The sequence below is a fragment of the Centruroides vittatus genome, unplaced genomic scaffold (genome assembly GCF_030686945.1).
Source record: "Centruroides vittatus isolate TY-2023 unplaced genomic scaffold, ASM3068694v2 scaffold_2342, whole genome shotgun sequence".
Taxonomy (NCBI): domain Eukaryota; kingdom Metazoa; phylum Arthropoda; class Arachnida; order Scorpiones; family Buthidae; genus Centruroides; species Centruroides vittatus.
The window spans coordinates 18,349-43,422 of record NW_027122688.1 but is presented as its reverse complement, the minus strand read 5'-3'; the positions used below and the strand labels follow the sequence as shown (position 1 = coordinate 43,422).

The window sequence follows — 25,074 nt, the reverse complement described above, 5'->3', positions numbered from 1 at the left end:
TTTATAAAATTTTTTCAAAAAAAATAATTATTATTATTATTGTAAAATGACAAAAGGCTTAATTTCTATGGAAGAAGTAAGTTTTACAAAAAGTTAAATGCTAATAACGAATAAAATCTTCATTAAGTCCGATCTCTCCCAAAATATGATAAGTGACACCTCCCCATCTCCCACTCCTTGGACTTTTAACCACCAAAATTTAATAATTTTAAGACGTTTAAAAGCAAATTTTAATCTATACGATTCCAATACTTCCTTTTGGTATATGTTGCAGAGATAACAGCCGGAGAGTAAAACGCCATATTAACATTATATCGAGAGAGGACGTAAACAAATGGATTAACGAATTCAGCAAACCGAAAAATACAAAATGGAATAATAGAAGTTTGCGTGTATCCGCATCAAATATTTTGTTCTCGTATATAACTTATTTAATTATATTTAATTTGAATATTTACGCAGATTTTGGCTACTCCTTAGCCATCATTCCTTATTGATTTTTCTGTACATTCGTAAGTAATTTTTTGCAGAATAGGCACTAAACAAAAGTCATCGAGATAGTTTTTTCTTTACTTTCAACGTTACAAGCGCTTGTGCGGTACTTTCCCCGCTGTTATTTAAAACATAACAAGGGAAAGTATTGGAATCGTGCCAAACTTTACCTCCGGGTTTTTCGAAAATCTTTGTGTTTTGAAATCTCCCGAATTCAAAATAATCAACAAAACGGAGAAAAATTCTGTAGATGTGTGAATGCACAGTACGCATTTCGTTTACACCATCTTTACTATCTAAAGGTGGTGTAACGATAAAGATGCGTAATTTGGGATGCCTTATTTATAAGGGATATTGATACTATTAAATATTGGTGGTTATAGATCAAGAAAATGAGGAGATAGAGGGTGGTCTTCTGTCATATATGGAATGAGGTCGAACTTAATGAAGATTTTATTCGCTATTCGCACTTACGAATTTTTTAAAAAGATTTACCGCTACCCCGAAAATGAAAATTTTGCTATTTTATTATAATTAATAATATAAAAAGTTTTTATAACAATATCTCATAACAGATGGCGCCATACGCGAGTAAATTTATTTTGATTAATAATACAAACGTTATTATTTAAATAAAATTTCATAACAGTTGGGAGAGACGAGATTTGTTCCTACATTTTTTGATTGACATAGTCTATTATTTATTTTCTTTCTTATAGTTAATGAGTAAATATATAATATGAGATAAAAACCGTGCAATCATTTACTTAGTCTACGGTAATGACCGCCGTATTTTACCGATTTGTTATTTGCAGCTACTTTTCTAGACTTTTACTTCCGATCGTTCGATAGGCAACCTTGGAGAGAGCACGTTTCATTTTCGTGTTTTTATGATAATTTTTAGTTATTTCAGTTCACTTTTTCGTTTGTATGTGTGTTCTATGTAAAGTACGATTGTTGGATTCAGCTTTAGATCGTCTAGTATTGAAGAGATGTGACGAAAATCGTCGGGTTCAAAAAAAAGGGAAAAGAGTAGAAGAAAGTCGTCGGGTTTATAGAAAGAGACTGGTGAATTGGAAATCGGTAGATCTGTTAGATTATGCCTGTAACCTGATAGAAGAGCGAATTCATTCAGCCTCGAATCTTTTAGCAGCAATGATATTTATGCCGATACTATTAAACCTCTTTCGTCAGATTTCCAGATGCAGATAAGAGAGTGGAATGGGAAGAATGGGAATGGTCACAGAGTTGTTATACCAGCAAAATCTGTACGTTTTTAAATCATTAGCAACTGCACTTTTGGCGATGCGGAAAGCAAGACGTTTGCTTCAAACCAGAACACTAAATCGGAAAGAGAATTGTTAAATTCGTAACCATAATATAATTTTGAATATTTTTATGTAACAATTGCGAATAAACTGGATGCTGAAGTATATACTATATTTATTTATTTTTTAACTTTCATTGTTTTAACACTAGAGCAGATTTATTTTAAAAAATATTTGTAACTTTTCATTTTTTATCCATTTCCATCAGTTTAAGTTATGACTTTTCTTATTAAAGATGATTTTCTCCTTTTTGATTTCTGTGCCGTCAATGTAGTTTATAGCAATGGAAACTGATAACATCAAAACTCCATAAATGACTTGTGGTGTTATAGATTAAGCCTTTTCTAATTGTATAGTACTGCCAAAATAATACATAGAATATTTTTATTATCGTATAGATTCAACTTAGGTTATATCGAATATTAAAATGTCTTCGAAATAAACTTGAAATAAAAAAGAATTCGTAAATTTTTTAAAATATTGTATAATCAGTTTACGAAAGCGTAAGTTATATTGATTGCATTTTACAGGACACTTTTTTTATTTTTATCAATTAATTAATAGTTTATTTATATTGTTTTGTAAGAATTTAAGATATTTTTAATGAATTTATTGAGAAAATATATTGTACGAAAGCTTCGGAATTCTTATTTATAAAATCATTCGTTAACAAAGACTTTTTTAATACTAAAAAGAATGAAAACCAATTATTATTGGGAAAGGGTAAAATGTTTACATTTTTCAAGTAATAAGGATTTTAAAAGATAAAGAAATAATTTTAATGCTTTTATATAATTGTTTTATTTAAAAAATAAAAATGAATCGTGCAATTTTAGGTCGTATTACACATAATGTTTTTTTTTTTCATTTACTCTATGGGGAAGCGTAATCCTGCAATTTTGATAAAAGGCTGAACGGTTTCTTTTTCTGAATTTAATTACATTCGGAAAGGTCATAATTCATATTTAAAAGTAGATATAAATATTAGTTTCATATACATTGTTTGTATACTCATCCTGCTTTCTAGCTTCTGAATCCTAACCGCAGCACTCTTGGTAAGCAAAAGTGGCTCTGGGCAGAGAATTTTGCTCTGCTTCTCAACCAAATATTGATACGTAGTAACTTGGACGAGAAGCTCGTCTTCTATGACCAGTTTCTTCTAGTACAGGGCTTCTTAAACTATGGGTCGCGACCCCATTTGGGGTCGCTTAGCGAAATCTTGGGATCGCGAGATTTTAATGCAAAAATGAGTTTGAAAATGGCACATTTGTGAGTTTGAAAATGGCACATTTTCAAACTCACAAATTATTGAAAAACCTATGACACAAAGCGGCACGCTTTGTGTCATAGGTTTTTCAATAATGAGTTGCGTGATGTCACAAAACGCAAATCGTGAGTTGCGTTTTGTGTCGAACATTGCACCAAGATTTAGTTTGTTATGCTGTCAGGGCTGGATTTACCAATCCAGGACCCCTGGGCACAAATTCTCCGGGGGACCCCTTTAAGAGTAGGCAAATTTGATGATTTAGAAAATTTACACAAAATACTGTACTTTCAATTAGATTTCAACTAGGAAGTTGTAAATTTCATTTAAAAATAAGGTTATTGTAAACATACATATATTTTATTGTGTAAAACTATTTTAATATAATTGAAAAATACCTATTAAAATTTTCTCCCGAAATTTTCCGATGTTTCATAGGTTTTTTCCCGGGTTTGGTTTGATTTGCCCGTGGCCCTCGTGATTAGGCCACACTAGGCTGTCGCAATAATAGGGGAAAAAATTATGTTTAAACATTGTTTTGTGAGGGCCCTGGGCACCGGCCCCAAATGTCCATATGTAAATCCGGCCCTGCATACAGTAAAAAGCAAGCACATCCATCTCATTAAAAAACAATTTTCCTTTAATTTTTGTATACTTAATCGTGTAACGGCTGCACCCGAATATATTCGAACGAACTAAGACGGCCGAAATGCCCAGGCTCGAATACATACCAGCGACGATATATTTTGCCCAATACTCTCTTTTATCTATGTTATTGCAAAAAATGCAGTTTTGATGGAAAATAGGTGTATAACGGGTGGGCAAGCAAGAGTTCAGTGGGAGCCGCAGTTCTGTACTGTCATGGCGGATAGTATGGTAAGGCGCGTGATTGTATTATATAATACAAATATAATATAAAACAAATATTGAATTTTTTAAACACATATTTTCACAAAATTATAAAAATAAAATTATAAAAACAATAATAAAAAACAGAAATTAACACTTTCAGCAAGAGCCGCATGCGGCTCTCGGCATTTGCCCATGTCTAGTATATAATTTTTGTAACTATAATAAATACAATTTTACAACTTTTTGTGCAATTTTTAATTTTGTACTATATTTTTTCATAAGTATATATATATATATATATATATATATATGTATTTTTGGGGGGGAGGGGGGTCGCGAAAAAATCACTATCATAAATGGGGTCGTGAATAAAAAAGTTTAAGAAGCCCTATTCTAGTAGATGGATATCATCCTACTTCCGCGCCACCTATTGGAGCTTTCAGAAAATAGAATATAATTTGTTTCTTTTCTTAACTCTTTCAGATTAGAAGTAATCGAAAATTTCGGCTTAAAATTAACCTTGCTTATTGAAATCGGTCGTATAATAAATGTCGAATTGGAAGTTCAAAGACACCCAGCAATAAGTTCCACTGAATATTTAATACATGCGAAAATTACGTGCGGATAAGTTGTATGGCGTCCAGTTCAATTAATGTTGTTTACATTTAAATACTAACTAGTGCAGAGATTCTGATAACTTGTAACTTGTTTGGGAAATTTGGATAAGATATAAAGATGTCAAGTTTGCTGCCACATTCGAGGTTTTTCGCATTGTCCACGTGAGCTGATTGATCAAATCTTTAGTGCAGGGACTTTTGATATTTTGGACATTTTTTGATTTATCAAATCACAGATCTGTAAAATTTATATAAAAATAATCACATTACTATTGCTCTTAGGATCTATGATTAAAATATGATTAAATTCTGGTAAAAATGGTAAAAATGATTAAATTCTACATTAATATTTACAATAGGAACATTTGAACTCTAAAGCAGATGGGTTCTTAAATGCAGCACCCCCGAATCTTTTCACTTTAATGGAAAAAATCTTGTTTGTTTTGTTATTCTCTTTTTAACATTGACATTAGAAGTTCGATTGGGACGACACAAATTATTGTACATTCACATTGTTACCGATTTTCAATATATTGTTTAGAATCTTATTAATTGCAAAATTTTCCCGTACAGAAAATTTGCAGCTATTCAAGGTACCTAAAATGTTTTCAACTTTACTTTTCAAAGAGAAATTACAAGAATTTGTATTATGATGGCTGGTAAAAATTACAACGATTCCTTTACATTAGTCTTTTGATCATTGGCTGCTAAGAGTGCCACTTCGTTAATAAAAAGCGTATTTACATGCCGTCCTTTCTTCTCTACAACATAGCTTACAACACTGTGTTTGCATAATATTCCCTGTAATCATATTGCAATACACGAGCATGTAAATAAACCGACACATACTTTACATGGGCTACATTTTAGAAAGCACGTTACTAAACACTCTTCATTTACCTTTTCAGACTGAAAGTTGATCTGTGTTTTATATTAACATGACCATTTGTGAGAAATACCATGTAAGATAACCTCAGGACCATGTGCTATTAAGCTCCGTTAATATCATAGCCTGAGGTTGGTAGCACATGCTCTTAATGGTAAAATAGGTTCACGTCAACGAAGGACCAGATGATAAGGCGCAGTGAATAGAGGAAGTTATTTGTACTGTACATGCCGCGACTTGTGGTATTCCGCAAATTCCTTCTGGCACTATTTTTAATAAGATGTGGTTCCTCCCCACTTTAAAATTTACATAAAACAATTTCTGAATAGATTTTCTCAGATAGTGGATTGGTTCTGACCACACTGGACTTTTTCCTGAGGGGTTTTATGAATAATGAAGTGTATGGTGCATCTATGCATAATTAATGATCTCACACAATCGCTTCGAAATTGAATGATCTGTCAGGATATAGATAATGTCAAACCTCACGTGCTATTGAATACGTGGTTGAAGTAAAATACAAGTTAGACATCTGCTACGCCACCGATAAGACATTTATTGAAGTGTTTGTGAAAATTTTGCCTGACTGTTTGCACTAGAAGGCAACATTCTCATTAAATTATTATAAGTTTACAAGTTATACTATTTATTTTATTAAACCTGTAAGCCGTACACCCTGTATAAAAATTTCATCGTAAAAATGAAAAATATAATTTGTAATCTCAATATTGTATATGATTAACAACTAGTATATTGATTTTCATATAATAATAAATTAATAAATTTTATTATAAATATTTTTACAGATATCGAGTATGTTTATTGGAATTGCATACCGATTCTTATCCAAAACCTTTCATAAACACGGGATAAATGTCTCAAGACATACGTCATGGTATATAGTTGTGCCAGTCTTTATGACATTATTATTAGGCACAGGATTTCAAAAGTTCTCCCAAGATTTAAGTGAAGACACTCTAGTTCCATCTGGAGGGATTATCGATAAGTACAAATCGTTTCTGATGAGATTATTTCCCGTAGATCTTGCATCAAATTTCGATCCCGCGAGATTATTGTACACCATTCATTACGGAACCGCTATTGTCGAAGCGACGGACGGAGGCTCGATTCTACGAAAGTCCGTCTTTCGGGAAATTGTCACTTTGAATCGAGAAATTCAAAATTTCTTTGTTGACGAAGACGACGGGTGGAACTACAAAGACATTTGTGCTAAAAATAATGGAAAGTGTTACGAAAATAAAAATCTTCGTTTAAACAATGAATTGGAAGCATTGCAGAACGGAACATTTCGGTTGAAATATCCAATTGGCAACACGAGCGGAAATTACGACGTTTTAACTTTGGGTGGTGTGGAACTGAACGAAGAGGATTACGTAATATCTGCCAAGGCTGTTAAATTGTTCTATTTTCTGGACGATTCGAATAAATGGGCAGAAGAAAAAGCTATGAAATGGGAAAATCAATTCGTAGACATCTTGAGTAAGGTGAACTTTTCTTATGTCAAAATAAGTAAAGACGTGTTGCTTTCTAGGGATGAATCTAAAAAACAACTGTTTCCTGTTACCTTAAAATATATTCCAAGTTCTGTTATCTTGATGCTTACGTTTACCGTTATCAGCTGTTTATGGCCAGACTTTCTCAGAAGTAAACCGTGGACCGGAATCATGTCTTCGATAGCCACTGGAATGAGTCTAATTTCGGGGTTTGGTTTATTACAGTATGCAGGAATAGGTGTGTCTCCGGTGGATGCAATAGTTCCATTTCTGGTTTTAGGTAAGTGATTTTAATATAACGATAAATAATAGTTCTTTAGTGTGAAGACGTACTTGATAATTATTAAGAATCAAAATTTCAAATTCGTTTCTTAAATGAAATGAAATTTTGATAAATGATAACAAATAATTTTCAACTTTATTATTTTAGTGCCAATATATTTAAAATAATAATAATAATATATTTTCTTCTGATAATCAATTGATTGTTCGAAATAGTAGTATCTGTTTCATAGGGTATCTGTTTCATGGTATTAATCGATTGTTTACAGGGCGTGGCAGCCTAGTACTTTGGGGGGGACCGTACGGATATATCCGGCCCCGTCCCTTACCATCCATCACCCCGTGGGCCTGACCGAGCTCATAATGGACTTGATAAAAGAGACCGTCTTAGTGTCCATAGGGAGGAAAGAGTTAAAAAAATAAAAAATAAAATAAAGAATCGATTGTTTCCTTTTTTATGTAAAATGAAAAAAATTACTAATTACAAACATCATTTGAAAAATTGCTGTGCTGAGAGAAAATATTATATTTTTAATTATTTTTTCTTTATTTCCATTTAAGTTGCCATTAAGCTTGGAAAGTTGAAGAACTAGTATTACAGAATATAATGTTGTGAATAGTTTTACTCTGGTTATATGAAATAACAAACTTTTAACGCGAAAAACATGAAAATGATTTAATGGAATGAAAGAAATTTTTATTTCCTCGAATAAAAGCTTACTTTAGAAATCGTTTTCAAATCTGTCAGTCATTTATGAGTTCGTCTTTTAATCGCATAAACTACTTTTTGTCATTTGAATGATTATGAATATTCAATATAATCAAGTTCTGCAGGCAGCATATTATTAATCGGATCGTAGTAATATTCAAAATGTACAAAATCAACACTGTTTAGCAATGTATTCGTTAAGGTAAGTCGTATATGCAGGTTTTTCAAGCGATAGTAAAGTTGGTTAATGTTACCTTAGGTTCCGAGATGGGGACGTAGGGATTTTTTCCCTACGTCGGCGACCGCGCCGGGGAAAAATTTTTTCCCTGCGATTCAAGATGGCCACGCGACCGGCCGCCATCTTGAAATGCTATGCAGAATCCGCGGATTTTAACCGAAATGAAAAAAAATTAAAAAAAAGGGAAAAAGTAATTTTTTACTCACTTTTCGATGGAGTTCGACTACTTCTTCCTTTGTTTCTTTCCATTTCGATCCAATTTTTTGCCGGTTTCGCTAAACTCCGGATTTCCGTTCGGTGAAGTTCTTTTATTCGCTGTTGTTTTCGCTTCGGCCGCCCTTTTATTGGTCGGTTGGCGTTTTCCTTCTTTTGAATTAGTATTACTATGCTGCTTTTTGGTATCTTTCCCTTCTTCTTGTTTCTTGTTAGCTTTCTTTTTCGTAATCGTCGCAGGCGCTGCGGGAACGGTTTCGGGCTGGAGCCAAATCGGCACTTTTCCCTGCCCGGACAAGTGTTGCTTAAGTGTTGGGCAAAAGTTGGAAATCTCTCGCCTGGTTTTCTGGAGGGCCAGGAATCACAATCAATGCAAACGGACTCAGTCGGCTGTATGCCTAATTTCACAGCAAATTTAAATGCGCTATCGACAAAGGGAGGTACACCTAACTACAAACGGTCGTCTTCCATCGACTTGTAAAAATCACGGGAAGTGCATTTCGACCGAAATTCGTCGTTGCAAATCAAATCGACCGAACCGCTCATTTCCACACAATCGGTAATAACTAAACGAGGGGAGGTTGGAATGGTGGGAAAAAAAACACAGCCTATCCTTAATTTCTAGTTACAGGTTCGTCTAACGTTTAGCTAAAAATTGTAAAAATACAAAAAAAAAAAATACTTACTAATGCAAGAAGAAATATTAACCACAATTATTATCCGATAAGAGTTAATTTGAAAACGAAAAATCGTCACGAAAAAAAACACGAGTCATAATCCAAATCGCAAAACACGGCAGCACACGTTTCCAACTGGTAGTCAATTTGCATAAAATTGCATTGAAACGAACAGAAATCACGTCACAGATCGAGCATTTGCATATTCGTGCGTAACACCACTATGAATTTCCCGCCGATATTACTCTCGCACGACGTCACGAAAAGGCTCCCTCTACCGTCGCAAATTTACACACACCGTCGCCGTTTCGAGGTTACAGGATACTCGGCAACATGGAAGTCGGGGTCGAAACCGACCGGGAAAATAAATTCTCGAGGGCGTCGACGTCACGAGTCTAGGGAAAAAATTTTTCCCCGTCGCGGACGCCGACGTAGGGAAAAAATCCCACCACCGCAATCTCGGAACCTAACGTAATATTAACCGTAAAGTTAAACGTGTTACAATATAGTCATACCTTACATCACTTTCATACTAGTTATAGTATGTGTGTAATTGGATCTTAAGCATAATTAGGTTTGCTGAAACAAATTGCGCAGCAATATCTGCAACATTCAGACTGCGTAGAATTGTTTGAATTGGGGAAAAATAAAAAAATCTCAGGAGTCCAGCATACCTCTATTACCATAGGCGCTGTATTAATAAAATGTAATTGTTATATAATAGATATCATTTCATACTAACAACTATACACTCGCGTAACACGGTAGTTCCGTTCCAGAAAAGTTCAAGTTATGCGAATCCGTGCTAAATGAAACAAAGGACTAATACAAAACATGGGGCTAAGTTCCGAAAGTTAACAAATATGTATTATTATTTTTCGTTACTAAGAGAAATATATTTATGAAAGCAATCGACAATTTATTTCCAATCAATAATTATATTGATTGGAAATAACAATGGACGTTTATACATCGTTTAAAATCTATAAAAGCTGATTAGTACAAAAAGACTTTGAGCGATCGGACGCTTCTGCAGATATGGGACTGATCTCGCGATAGCGAAATTCTTGCTTTTAAGCATATTAATGCACCTGCCATAAAAGCAAAGCTATACATAAGTTTTGGCTGAAAGTAATGTTGCAGTTGTTCAATGTTGAAATTCAAGTTACTTCACCTTCATCAAAATTAGCATATTCATTATTCATCCTCCTATTCTCTATATTTCATTACAACTTCTCTCTGAATCTTTGCCCCACCTCTCATTTTACTGCCACTCTAATTTATTTTGGTGAGAAACTTGCAACTTCAAACGAAAGAGGATTCTACTTTATGTTGAGTTGGTATTTGACATAATTGAATAACCCTAACAAAGATAATTATATTAAGTGGAAAACTTTTAAAACTATATTAACTTTTATGAAGGATAAAAGAAAAATTTCTATAATTAATTAATGCCATTATAATTAAATGTGTCAATCATTATTTTACGTATATTTATGAAATTTTTTAACATTCGCTATTTTCTTTACATATTTTATAATTATTAAGTAATTATTTACTTATTATACGTAATTACTTATTAATCACGCATAATATAAAATATAGAAAATTTAAAATATTCATTTTGCGTAGCCGTATTTCAGACAACTACCTATACTATATACACATAAACTTAAACGAGAATTTTATAAATACATCTTGTTTATCCATGATTTACAATAAATCTGATATAAGTATTCCAACTAAAATTCATACTTTTAGGTATTGGTATGGACGATACATTTGTTATGTTATCAGCGTGGATGAAAACCGATCCAAAGAAATCTGTGGAAGAAAGAATGGCCGAAACATTCACCGAGTCGGGTGTTTCCATCACAATCACTTCTCTGACTAATGTTGCATCGTTTCTAGTAGGAATATTTATTGCCACTATTCCTTTGTATAAGAAAGTTTGCGTGTTTATGGCAGCGTGTTTGATCTTCGACTACATTTATCAAATTACCTTCGTTGCAGCGATTTTGGTTCTATGTGGAAAAGCAGAAGAACGTCAATTGCATTCCTTGGTATTTACAAAATTTCCAGGTAAAGTAATTTTGATGATATTAGCAGTATATAATTTTCGCCATAGTTTCAAGTTATGAATAATAAAGTAAAATAAAAGACTTTTTTAGTTTTTAAAAAGAAACTTGAACCCAAATTAAATACAAACAATTAGGTTTAGTAGCAGTTTATTAGTTGTAATTTATTTAACAACAAAGTTAAATTATGAGTAAAATGCTATGTCGAGAACGAAGTATTCTGTTTATTCCTCTAATGTTTACTGGATCCACCTCCGAGAAATGAAACGTTTAAAAGCAGCCGTCAGTCGTATCGGATTAACCATAGCAATCTTTTTAATTGTGACATTGTATGAAGAAAACTATTACCGTAAGACATCTCCGGAGCTTTCAACTTGTAAGTGTGGAAAAAGCTGATATCCCAACAAAAAAGAAAAGAAAGCTCACGTTTGTCCAAACAAGCTTTCAGCCAAACTTTTTAATGGAAACGTAGAGGTTTTGACAATTCTGATGGGGTTATGTAGTGCGAGGTGTATAGAAATGGTAAAATAAGTTGTTAAACATTAGATTATTTTATTTGACGACTTTCATTATCATCCTGAAAAACAACTTTATCTTCAAATTGATTTTCTACCATAGGAATTATAACAAAAAGTGTCCAAAATTTCTTCGAACCAATGATTGATTCTCTCCAATGATCCTGGTCTGGGGGCCCCGCTATCGGATGTGTGGGCCATGATTGTTAGAGTTCTTTAACACATTTCTTTCTACTATGTTCAAGATTCTCTATTTCTATAATCCGAATTATTTTTCCAGTGTGATATTTTGCATAATAAAAGCTTTCATCATTACAAATAAACGCCAAAATTTTTATTACTTTAGGATTATATGTTAATAAATAAAAAATTTCCGCAATCAATAACGTTCTCATAGCTGCTGTTCGAAAACTTTTTCAGTGGTTGTAGTACAAGGATTCTAAATGTAGGGTTAAGACCTAAAGTTACATATCATTACACTGAATGTTTTATGACATTAAACACCGACTTAAATTTCCATTGTAAAACGAATTAAGCTGATCCACTTTTCCGAATTTTAGTCGAATGTTCCTTTATGTCGATTTCGTTCACATTGTGTTTGCTGTTTATAATGACTTTATCATTTAAGCTGCCTTAAAACGTAGAATGTGAATAGGGTGTGAGGTTTCGTCCATAGTCCATGTCTGTTATTTTATTTAAAGTTTAAACTGCCTCTTAGTTTTTAGCCGCATTCCCTCAAAACTACGTTGAAATTTCAACTCCCGCTTTTTAAACGTAAAGTTACATTATGAAATAGAAACAAAAGTACAGTGAAGAGAAAAGTTTCGTGACAGAAAGTACCCTTGAATAAGTTTCAATGCCCACGAGTTACTCATTTTTCATATACGAGTACTCCAATGTTTCTTCCATTCGAATTTACAGTCGTTCCGTATTTTTAACTTTTTTTTTCAAATTTTCCAGAAAATTCAATCCAGTACTGTCCATATAATTTTCCTCCTTGCACACCTCAAAAAAAATCTAGCAACGAGTTGCTTAACTTTTCCGGCAACATTTGATGGCTCGATCTGTTATCACATTTTATGTTAGGAAACCTTTTATATTTTTAACTATATTAAAATGGCAAAAAGAGTAATTTTGAGGGTAGGGATGGATTTTATTAAAGAATTGTACACGCAATAACGAGTAAAGTCGTCATTAAACCGATCCTACTGGAGATACACACGACTCTCGTTATCTCCCCACCATCTCGACCTTTAATCACTAAAATTTAATAGCATCAATTCCCCTAATATACATCTCTCTGCAAATTTTTAGGCATTTTCGACAAAATCACGGAAGTTATTACGCTTCGAAGAGGGTGAATAAAATCGTACCCTCCACACACATTAATATCCACACATACAAAAGTTACCCCGAACTTTTGCATTTCTCGACGTTCATGGTTTGCTGATTTTAAAAATATAAAAATCTGGGGGACATTTTTGACCGATCGCCATACTTTTCTTCTGTCATATATAACAGCCGGTTAACAGCCTGAAGTTAACTACACATAAACTCATATATATGACTTTATCTGTTAACTTCATATTAAAAATTATTATAAAAGTTGCTGTAATGCTCTAGGAGCAGAAGTCCTAGAATTTGAGGCTATTGAAAAAGCGATGGGTAAAGAGCATAGATTAGTGAAATGTATAAAAGTAGATACGCATTTGATTATAGAATGAATTGGCAAAACATACGTGCATAAAACACAAAAATAACAATGCGCGTATTAGTTTTACAATAAATTGGAAAATTTAATATGTGTTTGGAAATTATCGAACAAGACCGCTATTTTCCTTTTATCAGCTCTGAATTCAGCAATTAGAAAAAAACAATACAATTCTGCCTCAGCATCGGTATCAACGGGCAACTTCGAGTATGGAGTTTCGCTTGACAAACAAGAGATATTCACGATCCGTAGCTTTTCTCGCTACAACGGCTTTTCTGGCTTTTTCAAAAGGGCTGATTTTCCCGATTTTGTATTTCTTAGAACAGATTCTGTGGTAAAAGCCGACGGCTTAACGGGAAGTTTCTTACGAACAATCGTCGAAATTCGCAGACAGAGAGTCCACAGTCTTTTTCTAATTTAAAAAATTTCCCAAAAGACGATATTTAATTAATTATATATAGGCTATGTATGTATATATATTTAATTTCTCTAAAAATACTTATTTTATTAAAGTAACTATAACCACGTGTTTTTTTTGCGTTATCCATTCCCCACTGTCGCCCATAAAAATTCCTATTGCCAGTCAATTCCACAAAAAAGAGCTTTAAGCTTCGTTTTTGCATAAGACATTGCAACTTTAACCTTTTTTACAGTACGGTCGAGAAACAAATTTTATTAAAAAATCCAACGTTTCTCTCAAAATGTTTCACAGTCGTTAACACAACGCCAACAACATAAGTTGTTCGTATTGTTTACATTTATATTACCAGTAAGAAAATACAGAAGTAAATAAGAATTTCCGGAGGATACTTTCACACGTGCAAAGGTTGGGAGAAAACGATGTTTTTATTGAAAACAGCAACACAGAAAAATCTTTTATCTCCAACCTCTCCCTGCTTCAGTTTGGACACAATTAATAACAGCTATATTTTGTATAAAGTAGCAATATAACGTTTTTTCAGAATATGACAATAAATTAACAAATTGCACTAAATTTCGTAATTCGCATATACTTATATCTTTCTTTTATTTCAGAAAATAAAAACTTTCTTCAAAGAATCTTCTGTTTTGTGCGTTCGGAAGATTTCAAGAATGAGAACGTTAGTAAAAAAGCAGTCGGTTTTACTAAATTTCTCGAGAATTTCAACGAACTGATGAGAAAGAAGATAACAGCAACCATTATCTTACTAGTGTACTTTGCTTATTTGGGAATTTCATTTTGGGGATTAACAAAGTATTCCTATGGACAGGAGTTAGACATGAATTTAGTTCACGGTACATATCGATATAATTATTACAAAACAAATGAAAAGTATTACAATCAATACAAGTACAGATTACAATTGTTTATTATACAGGAGCTAGATTATTCAAATCGTACTGTACAACGAAATGTTGAAAATATGCTACAAACACTGGAATCGGATCCTCTGATCGTTGGATCTTTGACCGAATCCTGGTTAAGAAGCTATTTACAGTTTATGTCCGACAACAGAATTAATTCCTTTATCAACGGATATAATATTACAAACTCGGACGATTTCATTTTCATTTTGCGTAAATTATTCTTTCGTATTCCAGAAGCGAAAAGATTCAGACAAGACGTCGTTTTCGATGCTTCCTTCACCAAAATCATAGCTACTCGTTTCTTTCTTCAAACGAACATTACAAACAACGGAAGCCATTTCTACAATCAGTTTAAACACTTCCAAGAAACGCTGAATTCTTTTCCATTCACCACTGTGGTGTATCATCCGTTGTTTTACTATTTCGATATTAATGACGCCATACCTAAGACAACATTTCAGACTTTAGGCATTGTGTCGATAACCGTTTTTATTATATCTGCCGTGTTGTTACCAAACGTCATTTGCATCGTCTGTGTGTTATTCAGCATAATATCGGTAGGAACGGGTGTTATGGGTTTCATGTTTCTTTTCAATCTCGGACTTAATATCATTTCCTTATCTATTCTAATTGTTGTTATCGGATATTCTGTCGATTACGCAGCACACGTTTCCTGTGCGTATATATATGCGAAAGAAAGTAGTCCGGACAAACGATTGCAGAATGCAATAAATATGACGGCAATTCCCATCATACAAGGAAGTGTCACTACGATTCTTGCCATTGTAACAATGTTGGACGTTTCGGAAAAAGAAACATTGTTATCGATAAAAGTAATTATTTTAGCCTGTATAATCGCTGGAATTCATGGACTCACATTTGTTCCAATAATTATTTCGTTGATCGATAAGATTTTTCAAAAATGTTACTGTTTTAAATCCAAATGGAAAACTTCAAAGTCTTCTATTTCTAATTATGTAGAAAAGTATAAAGCTAATCCACAGGATTAAGTAGACGAATTAATAACAATTTATATCCATTAGTAAAGTTTCAAAGTTAAAGTGTGTAAAATAAGATTCTATTGTTAAAACTTTTCTAATGAATAATTGTTGTTTATTTTATATTTTTGTATATAAATCAGTGGCGTGCCGTGACATTCGATGACAGGGAAGCTGTGTTTCTGTAAAAAGCCGACTTCCAGGAGCAATCAGTTAATTGCGCGTCAGTGATGGTCTAGGGCAGTGGTTCTTAACCTTTTTATACTCGCGGCCCACAAATATTTTATAATTTTTTGTGACCCCTTTTTTTAAATAATAATTTATCTATAATAAATTGATTTTTTTTATTATTGCTTTATTTTTTATATAATAAATGTAAATCATAACTTTATTATTTTATTATCTATTTAAATAACGTTCAAACTTCACAATTAAACACGAAAACTCATTAATTTTTAACAGAAAATAAAATAAGAAACACGTCGATAAATCGATCCAATGTCGATGTTAAAACTAAACTAAAACAAAAACGCCCACTTATAAGGATTTTGCATATCTTTTGCAAAAATATTTAAATTTTCAAAGTCTACTATTTTTCCTAATTAATTTTAAAATTCCAAGCATTAATAGTTTCTTAGAATTGTTCTGGGATAAAAGAAGTAAATACTGCGGTGTAAGTAGCATATTTTCATTTATTTCTTCTGTACTAACAAAGTTGTATGTAGGAAGAAATAAAAAACAAATAAACAAAACTAAATAGGAAAACTTTATCTTTCTTATTTCATTTTTCAATACGATATTCGGTTATACATCAATTTTCTTTTTATTATATTCCGAAGGAAATTTTGTATAATTTAGCGGCCCCCCGGCAAACTTCTTACGGACGCCCAAGGGTCCGCGGCCCCCTGTTAAGAATCACTGGTCTAGGGTCCATTCGTATTCATTTGTTCGATAAGCCAGTAAAAACTGTAACTTCTCTAAATGTATTTTTAATATCACAATTACATTCTGAATCGCTAGCCACGGTATAAGGGCTGAAATTAAAAATAAATTATAAAAACTTACTCGGTGAAATAAAATGTGCGATGGATATACATACCCGGTACAATATATTGTTCGATTGTATTAATATACTTTTAAAGAAACTTATAATTAAAATATAGCTTTGTAAAGAAACGTACATAAAAATAACATAAAATATTCTTTACTTTTTAAATCTTAAAACAATCCACTTAGTCAAATAGCTCGATACGAGTGGCTAATGGATGGAATCGGAGACGGTCCAGGTAGGTGTGTAGTGAGTGTGTGCGTGCCAAATCCCGAGGGTGCCGATACCGGTCAATGTCAAATGCCTCTTTTGTCGCATCACTAGTATATCTCAAAGGATGTTGTATGTAAAAAGGAACCAATCACTCGCATCTGTTGTAAATTTTAAACGTTTCTCACCGTAGCTGTAAAAATCTAACTATGTTAAACTTAATAGTCATTTGTTTTCTAACTAATTCGTTTTAATACCGGGTGTACACGGAAATCAGTTCCCCACTGTACTGAGCGAGTGATTGGTTCGTTTTTGTTTAAGCTTTTGTTTAAGCTTTTGTTTAAGTAAAATTCTGGCTTTTTCAACAGGGTTTTATTTTGTCCCCATTCCCTAATCTCTTAATTATTTAGTTACTTCTTAAGTAGAAATAACTCGAAACCAGTTACAGTACTTTGTACTTGAATATCTGTAGTCTTGGGAAAACAGTGGAAAGACAAATTTTTATGACAACGGATACTTAGATCGTAAATTTAAGGAAAATAAATTCTAGAGCTTTTTTGTACCTTGTACGTTTCATTCATTAAATTTGGTTGTAAATGATGCTGCCAAAGTAACAGTCAATTTTTTAACACTATACAAGAATTGTACACGTTTTTTCTGCATTCCCATACAGATGTAACATACTATAATCGTAATATCACCGGTTTAACATTGAAATCCGTAAGTAATATAAGACGGGAGAGCGGAATAAACGCCGAATAAATATATCAAATATTTTAATGGATTTTTTTAAAACTCCTGTCAACTATACGGAACTATCATAAGAACATGCTAGTAAATTCCTATCGGTTGGGTTAAATTATAAATCTAGTCTAGGGTGGGCAACCTTTTTTATAACGTGGGCCAGAATAAATTTTACGTTTTTTCCGCGGATCGTAGTAGTTAATTGATGCTTTCTTATGACTTGCAATTTTTTTAGTCTGCAAATATGAAATAAATAAATAAAAAGTTAATTACTACATTTATTTCTCTTATCGTTTTCGAAAATTACAAAGAATTGGAAAAATAACTATTAATTAGTTATTTTTCCAATTTAATAATCTATTAAAGATCTCGCGGGCCGGATAGAAACTTTTTGCCAGCCGTAGCTGGCCCGCGGGCCGGGGGTTGCCCGCCGTCGATCTAGTCTGCTCGTGATTCGCGTAATCGAGTGAGGGTGGCCGAATATCTAGCAAGCGGCTAACAGCCCACAACCGCTCCGGGATATAAAATTGGACGCTTTACGCGTGTGTCTCTTCTACCCGCTAAACCGGGTGGGGTTGGTGCTCCGTAAATCGCGTGTGACAATGCCTATATAATCTGGCTGATTGGAAACTGACCCGGTTTCGACATTCCTTCCGCCACCGAATTATTCGAATATACAATAACAATCTTATCGTTTTTTTTCACATGTAGTATAGAAATTTGTAAAAGATACATAATGCAGTTATAATAAAATATTAATTTTAATTAATGCAAAGTACGTTAAAATATGAAAATTTATATTTTATAAAATACGAGGGAAGGTCATTGGAAGGTGGAAGCGGCGCTTCCATCGCTTCTAATGACGGCACGCCACTGATATAAATACATATATTACTTTTGTCAAAAAGTTTTGTGAGAACCGGGGACAATAAGGAGTCTTCGTTTTTGCCACTTAATCGGCGACCCCTGCTCACGTTGTCTGTGGATGGCTAGGAGTTTAACGGAAACAGGCAAATCGAGCGATATCGGTTTCTGATCAGAAACTGACACCAGTTAGGATACTTACACGTGTCCTAACTCGCGAATATTGAACAAATGATGAGTAGGAGGGCTCGTTAAACTACCGACTGGGGAGTTGACGATTGGTAAGTCATAGATGTCCTTAGCTCGATTGAGACAGTGAGTCAGGTTTAAACTCAACAAATAAAAGTTTAATATACTCTAAATCTACGATATACATAGCCTACGCATTTTCTCCCTTCTCGCGTTGGCCGTCTCTTATAAGGCCGACTTTGGTCGCTTCGTGACTTCTCTCCTGTCTTCTTCGCGTTGGTCATCTTCTATAAGGTCGGAGTACAAGCGAACAGCAATACCTCCTCTATTGAAAATGAGAATACCGTGCATTCGTGAAAGAAATGAGAAGTTTCGGTCGATTTTAAAAATCTCTGTCGAAAAGTTTATTTTTTTAAAAATAAAATTTTGAGTTGTTTTTTACCTTGTATTTTCATAAAAATGAAATATGCATATTTTGTCGGTGGAAAAAAAAACAATAGACACCATTTTGATTGAAAATCAGGATTTTACTTTCACTACTGTTATGTACACATAATAAGGGAAAGCATTGGAATCCTATCAGATTTGACCAATCGAGTACTTTCCAAATCTCCGGTTTTGAAACCCTGAACCCAATAGAGTTAAATAAACGGTTAAATTTTGTGAAATGTATGTACAATACAGTGTGTGTGTTGGCGTATATGTCGTTTAATATTTTTGCATTAAGTAATGAGTAAGAAATAAAATTCGACATGGTCACTTACATCTAAGAAGAATTGATGCTATTGAATTTTGGTGTTTAAATTAAGGTGGAGGAAGTAGGAAGATAGAGGTAAGTTAACCGCCCTATTCTCGATTGTTTAGACCGGACACTTGTTCGCGAGCACCTTGACAAAGTTCCCTCTCTCTCGATTGACATTCCCGTCTGTCGTTTATCATCGTGTGGCATTTGTTTTAAAATAAGTAAGAAAGTTTCCTTCCTGTCTGATCTATATCACCAACACGTGTTCCTGACCCGATTTGACCTCCGAAACTTCCCGACTTAGGAACTTCATAGTTATTCGTAATTTCCATTCGATTTTAGGGACTTCACATTCCCTGACAATGTTTGAATATTTGTTTTCTGCTCTGTAGCAACTCATAAATTCTGTTATCCATTTTTTTATTAATCTGTTTGGGTAATCGTTCAAAATAAAAGTAATGAACTAATAAATACTTTTATTTTGAACGATTACCCAAACAAATTAATAAAAAAAATGGATAACAGAATTTATAAAAAACAGACTCAATGTTAAAAATAACAAGGCGAATATTACATATACGTCATTTCCCTATATTAAAGGCACATATGAAAAATATAGAGATGTTTTCAGAAAAAATGGTATTATACTAGCAGCCAAACTAAAAAATAAAATTAAAAATAACAAAAAACTAGACGAATCAGGAGTTGTATATGAAATAAAATATACACGCAAAAAACCAGCAATATACATGGGAGAAACAGGAAGGCAACTCAAAACCAGAATAAAAGAACACGAAGCAGCAATCAGACTGAAATATAACCAATTACTATGGATTAATCACTGCAGCAAATTTGGATGTACAATCAATATCAAAAGTGTAAAAATAATCCACAAAGAGAAAGACAGTTATTTACGTAAGTTCAAAGAACACTTTGCATCGTTAATAAAAACAACGCCATAAACTTAACAGCGTGGTGTAAACAATTAAACAACGGCGTGGAGATTGACGACGTATGGGACAATCTGTGAAACAGTCTACCGTCAATTTTTCGGATTAAAGAGACTATTACTAGATCAACAAATAATTAAATTAGTTATAAATAACTACAGACTGATATGTAGAGCCTATATATGAAAACTGGTAAGACTGATAGCCACTTAGCCACTGATTATCCGTCCTTACATTATTATAATATATTAATATAAGTTAATTAGTAGAATTACCTTTCCTATTATTTAACTTACATTATAAATATAACGTAATCTTTAACTAAACATTTGAAGTTAATTATCTCTATCTCGAGTGTTAAACCGAACCAAAGTTAAGTTTACTACCTAAACGTGTAAGAAGTTTTACTGATTTATAGTGACCAGTCTAAATAATAAAAGCTTCTTAAGTATTTTTTAAAAATGTTTTATTTCATAAAAAAAACAAATTGCAGGATAGATAGATAGACAGATAACACTTTATTGCATCAGAAATACACCCACGCTGGATCCAGCTGGAATGATTTTAATGCAGCAAAAATTCAGCAGGATTCAAAACACTGCTGGATTGCAATCCCTAATTCAGTGATTCTCAAAGCGGGTGCCGCGGCACCTTGGGGTGCCGCAAGTACGCCACAAGGGTGCCGCGAAATTTTTAAATAATTAAATTAAAATTACTTAAAATAATGGTATTAAAGTATTAAATTAAATGAATAATTAAAACAATTATAACAAATGAATATTGGTTTTTTCTACTAATCTTGTTACGTCGCCACTTGTCTCAGTGACTCGGTAATTGGCGATACGTAAATACTAGAAAAAAAAACGAACTAGTTACTAGTCGTCTGTGCTTCTGCTTCTGCAGCGAGTAGAAGCGCAATATAAATTCGTTGGATGCAGTAATTGTTTTTATTATTGTTATATGTTCAGACAATAACGAAAAGGCAACGTATAAAAATATTTTTCTTCTTTACAACAAGAAAAAATAAATTATTAACTTGTAATTAAATTTTATAATAAAATATCGAAGTTAATTATGTCGTTCAATATCGTGAATAATTTTTTCATTAAAAAAAGAAAACGTGACGATTCTAATGATCGAGAAGTGGTTACTGGTAGCAAAGTTAAGGAATCAATTAGCTTTGCTACCAGTTACCAATTAGTAAATTATCAAAAATTGAGAGCTCATTTTATCACCAGATACCTTTATAATAATAACTTTTGTTTTGAATGTTTTGTGTTGTTTGGAAATAAACTTACTTACTTTAAAAAGCTTTTATTTTTTGAAAGACTTTTCATCCTTCATATCTTTACTAACCGTAAAAAAGCAAATAATAATAATAATAATAATAACAGGGGTGCCGTGAATTTTGTTTAATAATTTCAGTGTGCCACCAGACAAAAAAGTTTGAGAAACACTGCCCTAATTGATAGTAACTACTACATCAACAGCAAAACAGTGAATCGCACTCAGCATACAGAGACAACAAAAAGATTTCTCCTTCTAGCGATTTACGTTGTAGATTCTACGCTTTAGGAATGCCAACGAAATAAACCGGAAACGTTAGTGTATTAGTTGAATAACTAACTAATTTCAGAGTAAGCATTAAGTAGTGTAGCGCGATTGTCTACGACACCGTTCTGCAGTAGATTTAATGGGAAAACAAAAGACATTTTTCTGTTTAGCCTCGGAGTACCGGTTCTTTCATTGTCTGAAAATTAGTTCATATTAAGTATTATTATAAATTATTCGCATAAAAATAGCAATTACACCGTCTAAAGTAACTTTCGACGATTATTTGCGTATTTACAAACGATTCGTTTCTTGTATTTAATAATATGTTTCTTACATTTGGTACGAGAATAAATTTGATTTTAATTTTAATCATTTTATCCGGTTATCAGACTTTATCATCTTCGAATGAACTTTAAACTTTGCGTGTACCTGGAAACGGGTGAAGTGTGCTTTTATTTCTATTTAAGTGTAAGTAAATAATAATAAAAGGCTAAGGACTTCAGCGAAATTATGCACCGATTATGATCTTCGGTATATCAAATAATATAAAATATACAGCGTGTGTTTGTTATAGAATAAAAAAGATTGCACTCATTTAAAAATAATTTAACAACCGTAAAAGACTCGAGTGTGTATCCACATACATAGTGTACATATTCTGATATTGTTTATGTGTTAACGAATAATTATACGTATCTAGAAGTTTCTTTACCATTAAAATTATGTACATTAAATAATTTTCAAGGTTTTATTCATTCTGTTGACCTATTAAATACAAGTATTTAATAGGCGAATAGATGAAGAGAAAACCTTGTAAATTCCTTAATATTCTTTTCACATTTTTGCATAATAACTCTTGGATGTCTTCTGTTTTGAAGTCTAATGACAATAGAAGGATGAACTCAAAAATGAAAGGATGGACTCAAAAATGTAATATTTTTGTATCGTCATTAAACTTCAAAAATTCTTTTCACATGTCAATTTTTTATCATAATGCCGCCGGAAAGTAATAAAATAAACGAACTGGTATGAAAGAAATAAAAACCGAATTAAAGTTACGTATTAATATTGTGTTGATTTATCACGAAATTTAAAACCCAGAAACAAACTTATATGAAATCGGTTTCCCTTTTTTTATTTTGCACGACTTTTATTTTCAGTTTGTATCAGAAACGTTAAAAGTTTAACATAAAATACAGTGAGTTGTATTGTTACATCACACAGGAAATGCCAAAATGCGAGAAGCTAGAATGTGTAATTGACGATATCAGAGTGCAAACGTTGACCTCTGATTGATTAATTAAACCTGACGTCACGCGTATAGATAGCCTTTATTCTCTTTTAGTATGCCACTCCGTATCGTTGTTTAATAAGGAATAATTGCTGCGAACTTCGGAAACGGGTATTTTCAGTAAAATAATTATTAATATTTGGCAAAAATTTTACTGCTGAATTGACGATTAAGCAGATCTAAATATAGTGATTTATTTCTTTTTATAATTATGCATAAACTAAGATTATTTTTAACACTGGTAACCCCAGCGGTAATTGCTGATGTTTGATCTATAAATAGCTTTCTACTTGGCACACTTTTCTTCCTGCGTAAGTATTCTCTGACTGTTTTGTTTTAAGACGAATTACAGCAATTTTGTTTTGAAATCTTTAGAAAAGAGTAAATTAATTTAATTTAAGTGAATTTTAGTTGAATAGAGTATATATAAATTGAAATGAAACTACACTGATCTGGGAGTATAAGAAGCTTCGTTATTACTTTTAAGTAATAATGTTTTTGTAATTAGACTATACTGGTGTTTAACGTGTTAGGCTTTATGTCAATCGTTATTTGAACAGTAAAATTTCTTTATACTTAAAAATTGAACAGAAATTTGACAATACGTCTGTAATAACAAGTATAAAGACGTTAACTTCGACATTTCTTTATTACATCTAAGTACTTTATTATCATTTATGTTAAATGCATACTTTAAATTTTTATACTTATGTGCAGTACTTTAATTAATAATACTGTACTATAATATAAATAAATAATAACTGTTATGCTACTGAATAATATACTATCGAGACTTATAATTACGTAAGTTACATAATTTATTATTATTAATAGTATTTGTCACAAATTTAGTAGTGCTTAATAATTTATAACTTGTTAATCTATATATAGGTATCCGTGTAGAGCATATTATATTTTCCTGGTATTTATCTTCTGTAAATGTTTAATCTAATAATATAGTTGTAGATAAAATACTTGGTAGACATTTTTTCTGGTTAAGCAGAAATTAAAAATTTATTTGAATTGTTAATTGCTTAAAACTTTAAAATCATATAAATTTTATCATCCGTGTTTTTGCATCCGCAACCGCAATAATCAGAGACAAAGAACCAGTATTAAGGTGTTTTAGATGCTAATATTTATACTTTAATTAGAATATATTTATCAATTCACTTTGTCCTTTTCTTCTGCCTTCTACTTTGATTGTTCTAATCCAAATCTTAGACAATGCAGTCAGAAAATTATTCTTTTTTATTACTAAAGACAATATGATTTATAATTTAGAGCTTTATCTACATTACAACTTTTTTTTTATATGATTTTGTGTTACGTACATTTTTACACCGGTTTATAGTTATATGCAAATAATTAATATCACTTTTATTTTTTTAATTCACATTAAAATTTTAAAGATTTACGGTAATTGCATATTCACAAATTACAGTATCATTTATTATCAGAGTATCATATATTATTCCATGTAACTGTACTAGTTTATTATATAACTCTATCATACGTAGATATTGCGGCAATCACTGTGCCCATCCTTACTCCATTATTCTGTTTATATATTTTTTGATCAACATAAAAGTAATTATTATCAATACAATATTATATTACTGTAATTCTAATAACCAATTACGTATATTTAAATTAATTAAACTATTTTCAATTAGTTCCCATTTTACAGATGGATACATAGATATTACATTTAAACTTACTAACCTATACGTTGATTTAATTTTGGCTTGCAGTATTCTA

The 25,074-nt window shown here is 32.3% G+C and overlaps 2 protein-coding genes across 2 annotated transcripts in view; both read left to right on the top strand.

Moving 5' to 3' along the window:
- Nucleotides 1-6,251: 6,251 nt before the first annotated feature.
- Nucleotides 6,252-25,074, top strand: part of LOC136987507 (patched domain-containing protein 3-like) — a 35,579-nt gene continuing 16,756 nt past the window's right edge. The window contains exons 1-2 of the mRNA XM_067285244.1: nucleotides 6,252-7,233; nucleotides 10,834-11,154. Coding sequence (XP_067141345.1) covers nucleotides 6,255-7,233; nucleotides 10,834-11,154 — 1,300 coding nt within the window. The 5' untranslated portion in view covers nucleotides 6,252-6,254. The remainder of the gene's footprint in view (nucleotides 7,234-10,833; nucleotides 11,155-25,074) is intronic.
- On the top strand, nucleotides 11,571-15,752 carry LOC136987508 (patched domain-containing protein 3-like). The gene is made up of 2 exons (XM_067285245.1): nucleotides 11,571-11,672; nucleotides 14,412-15,752. The coding sequence occupies exon 2, from the start codon at nucleotides 14,531-14,533 to the stop codon at nucleotides 15,731-15,733; it is 1,203 nt and encodes a 400-aa protein (XP_067141346.1). The 5' UTR covers nucleotides 11,571-11,672; nucleotides 14,412-14,530; the 3' UTR covers nucleotides 15,734-15,752.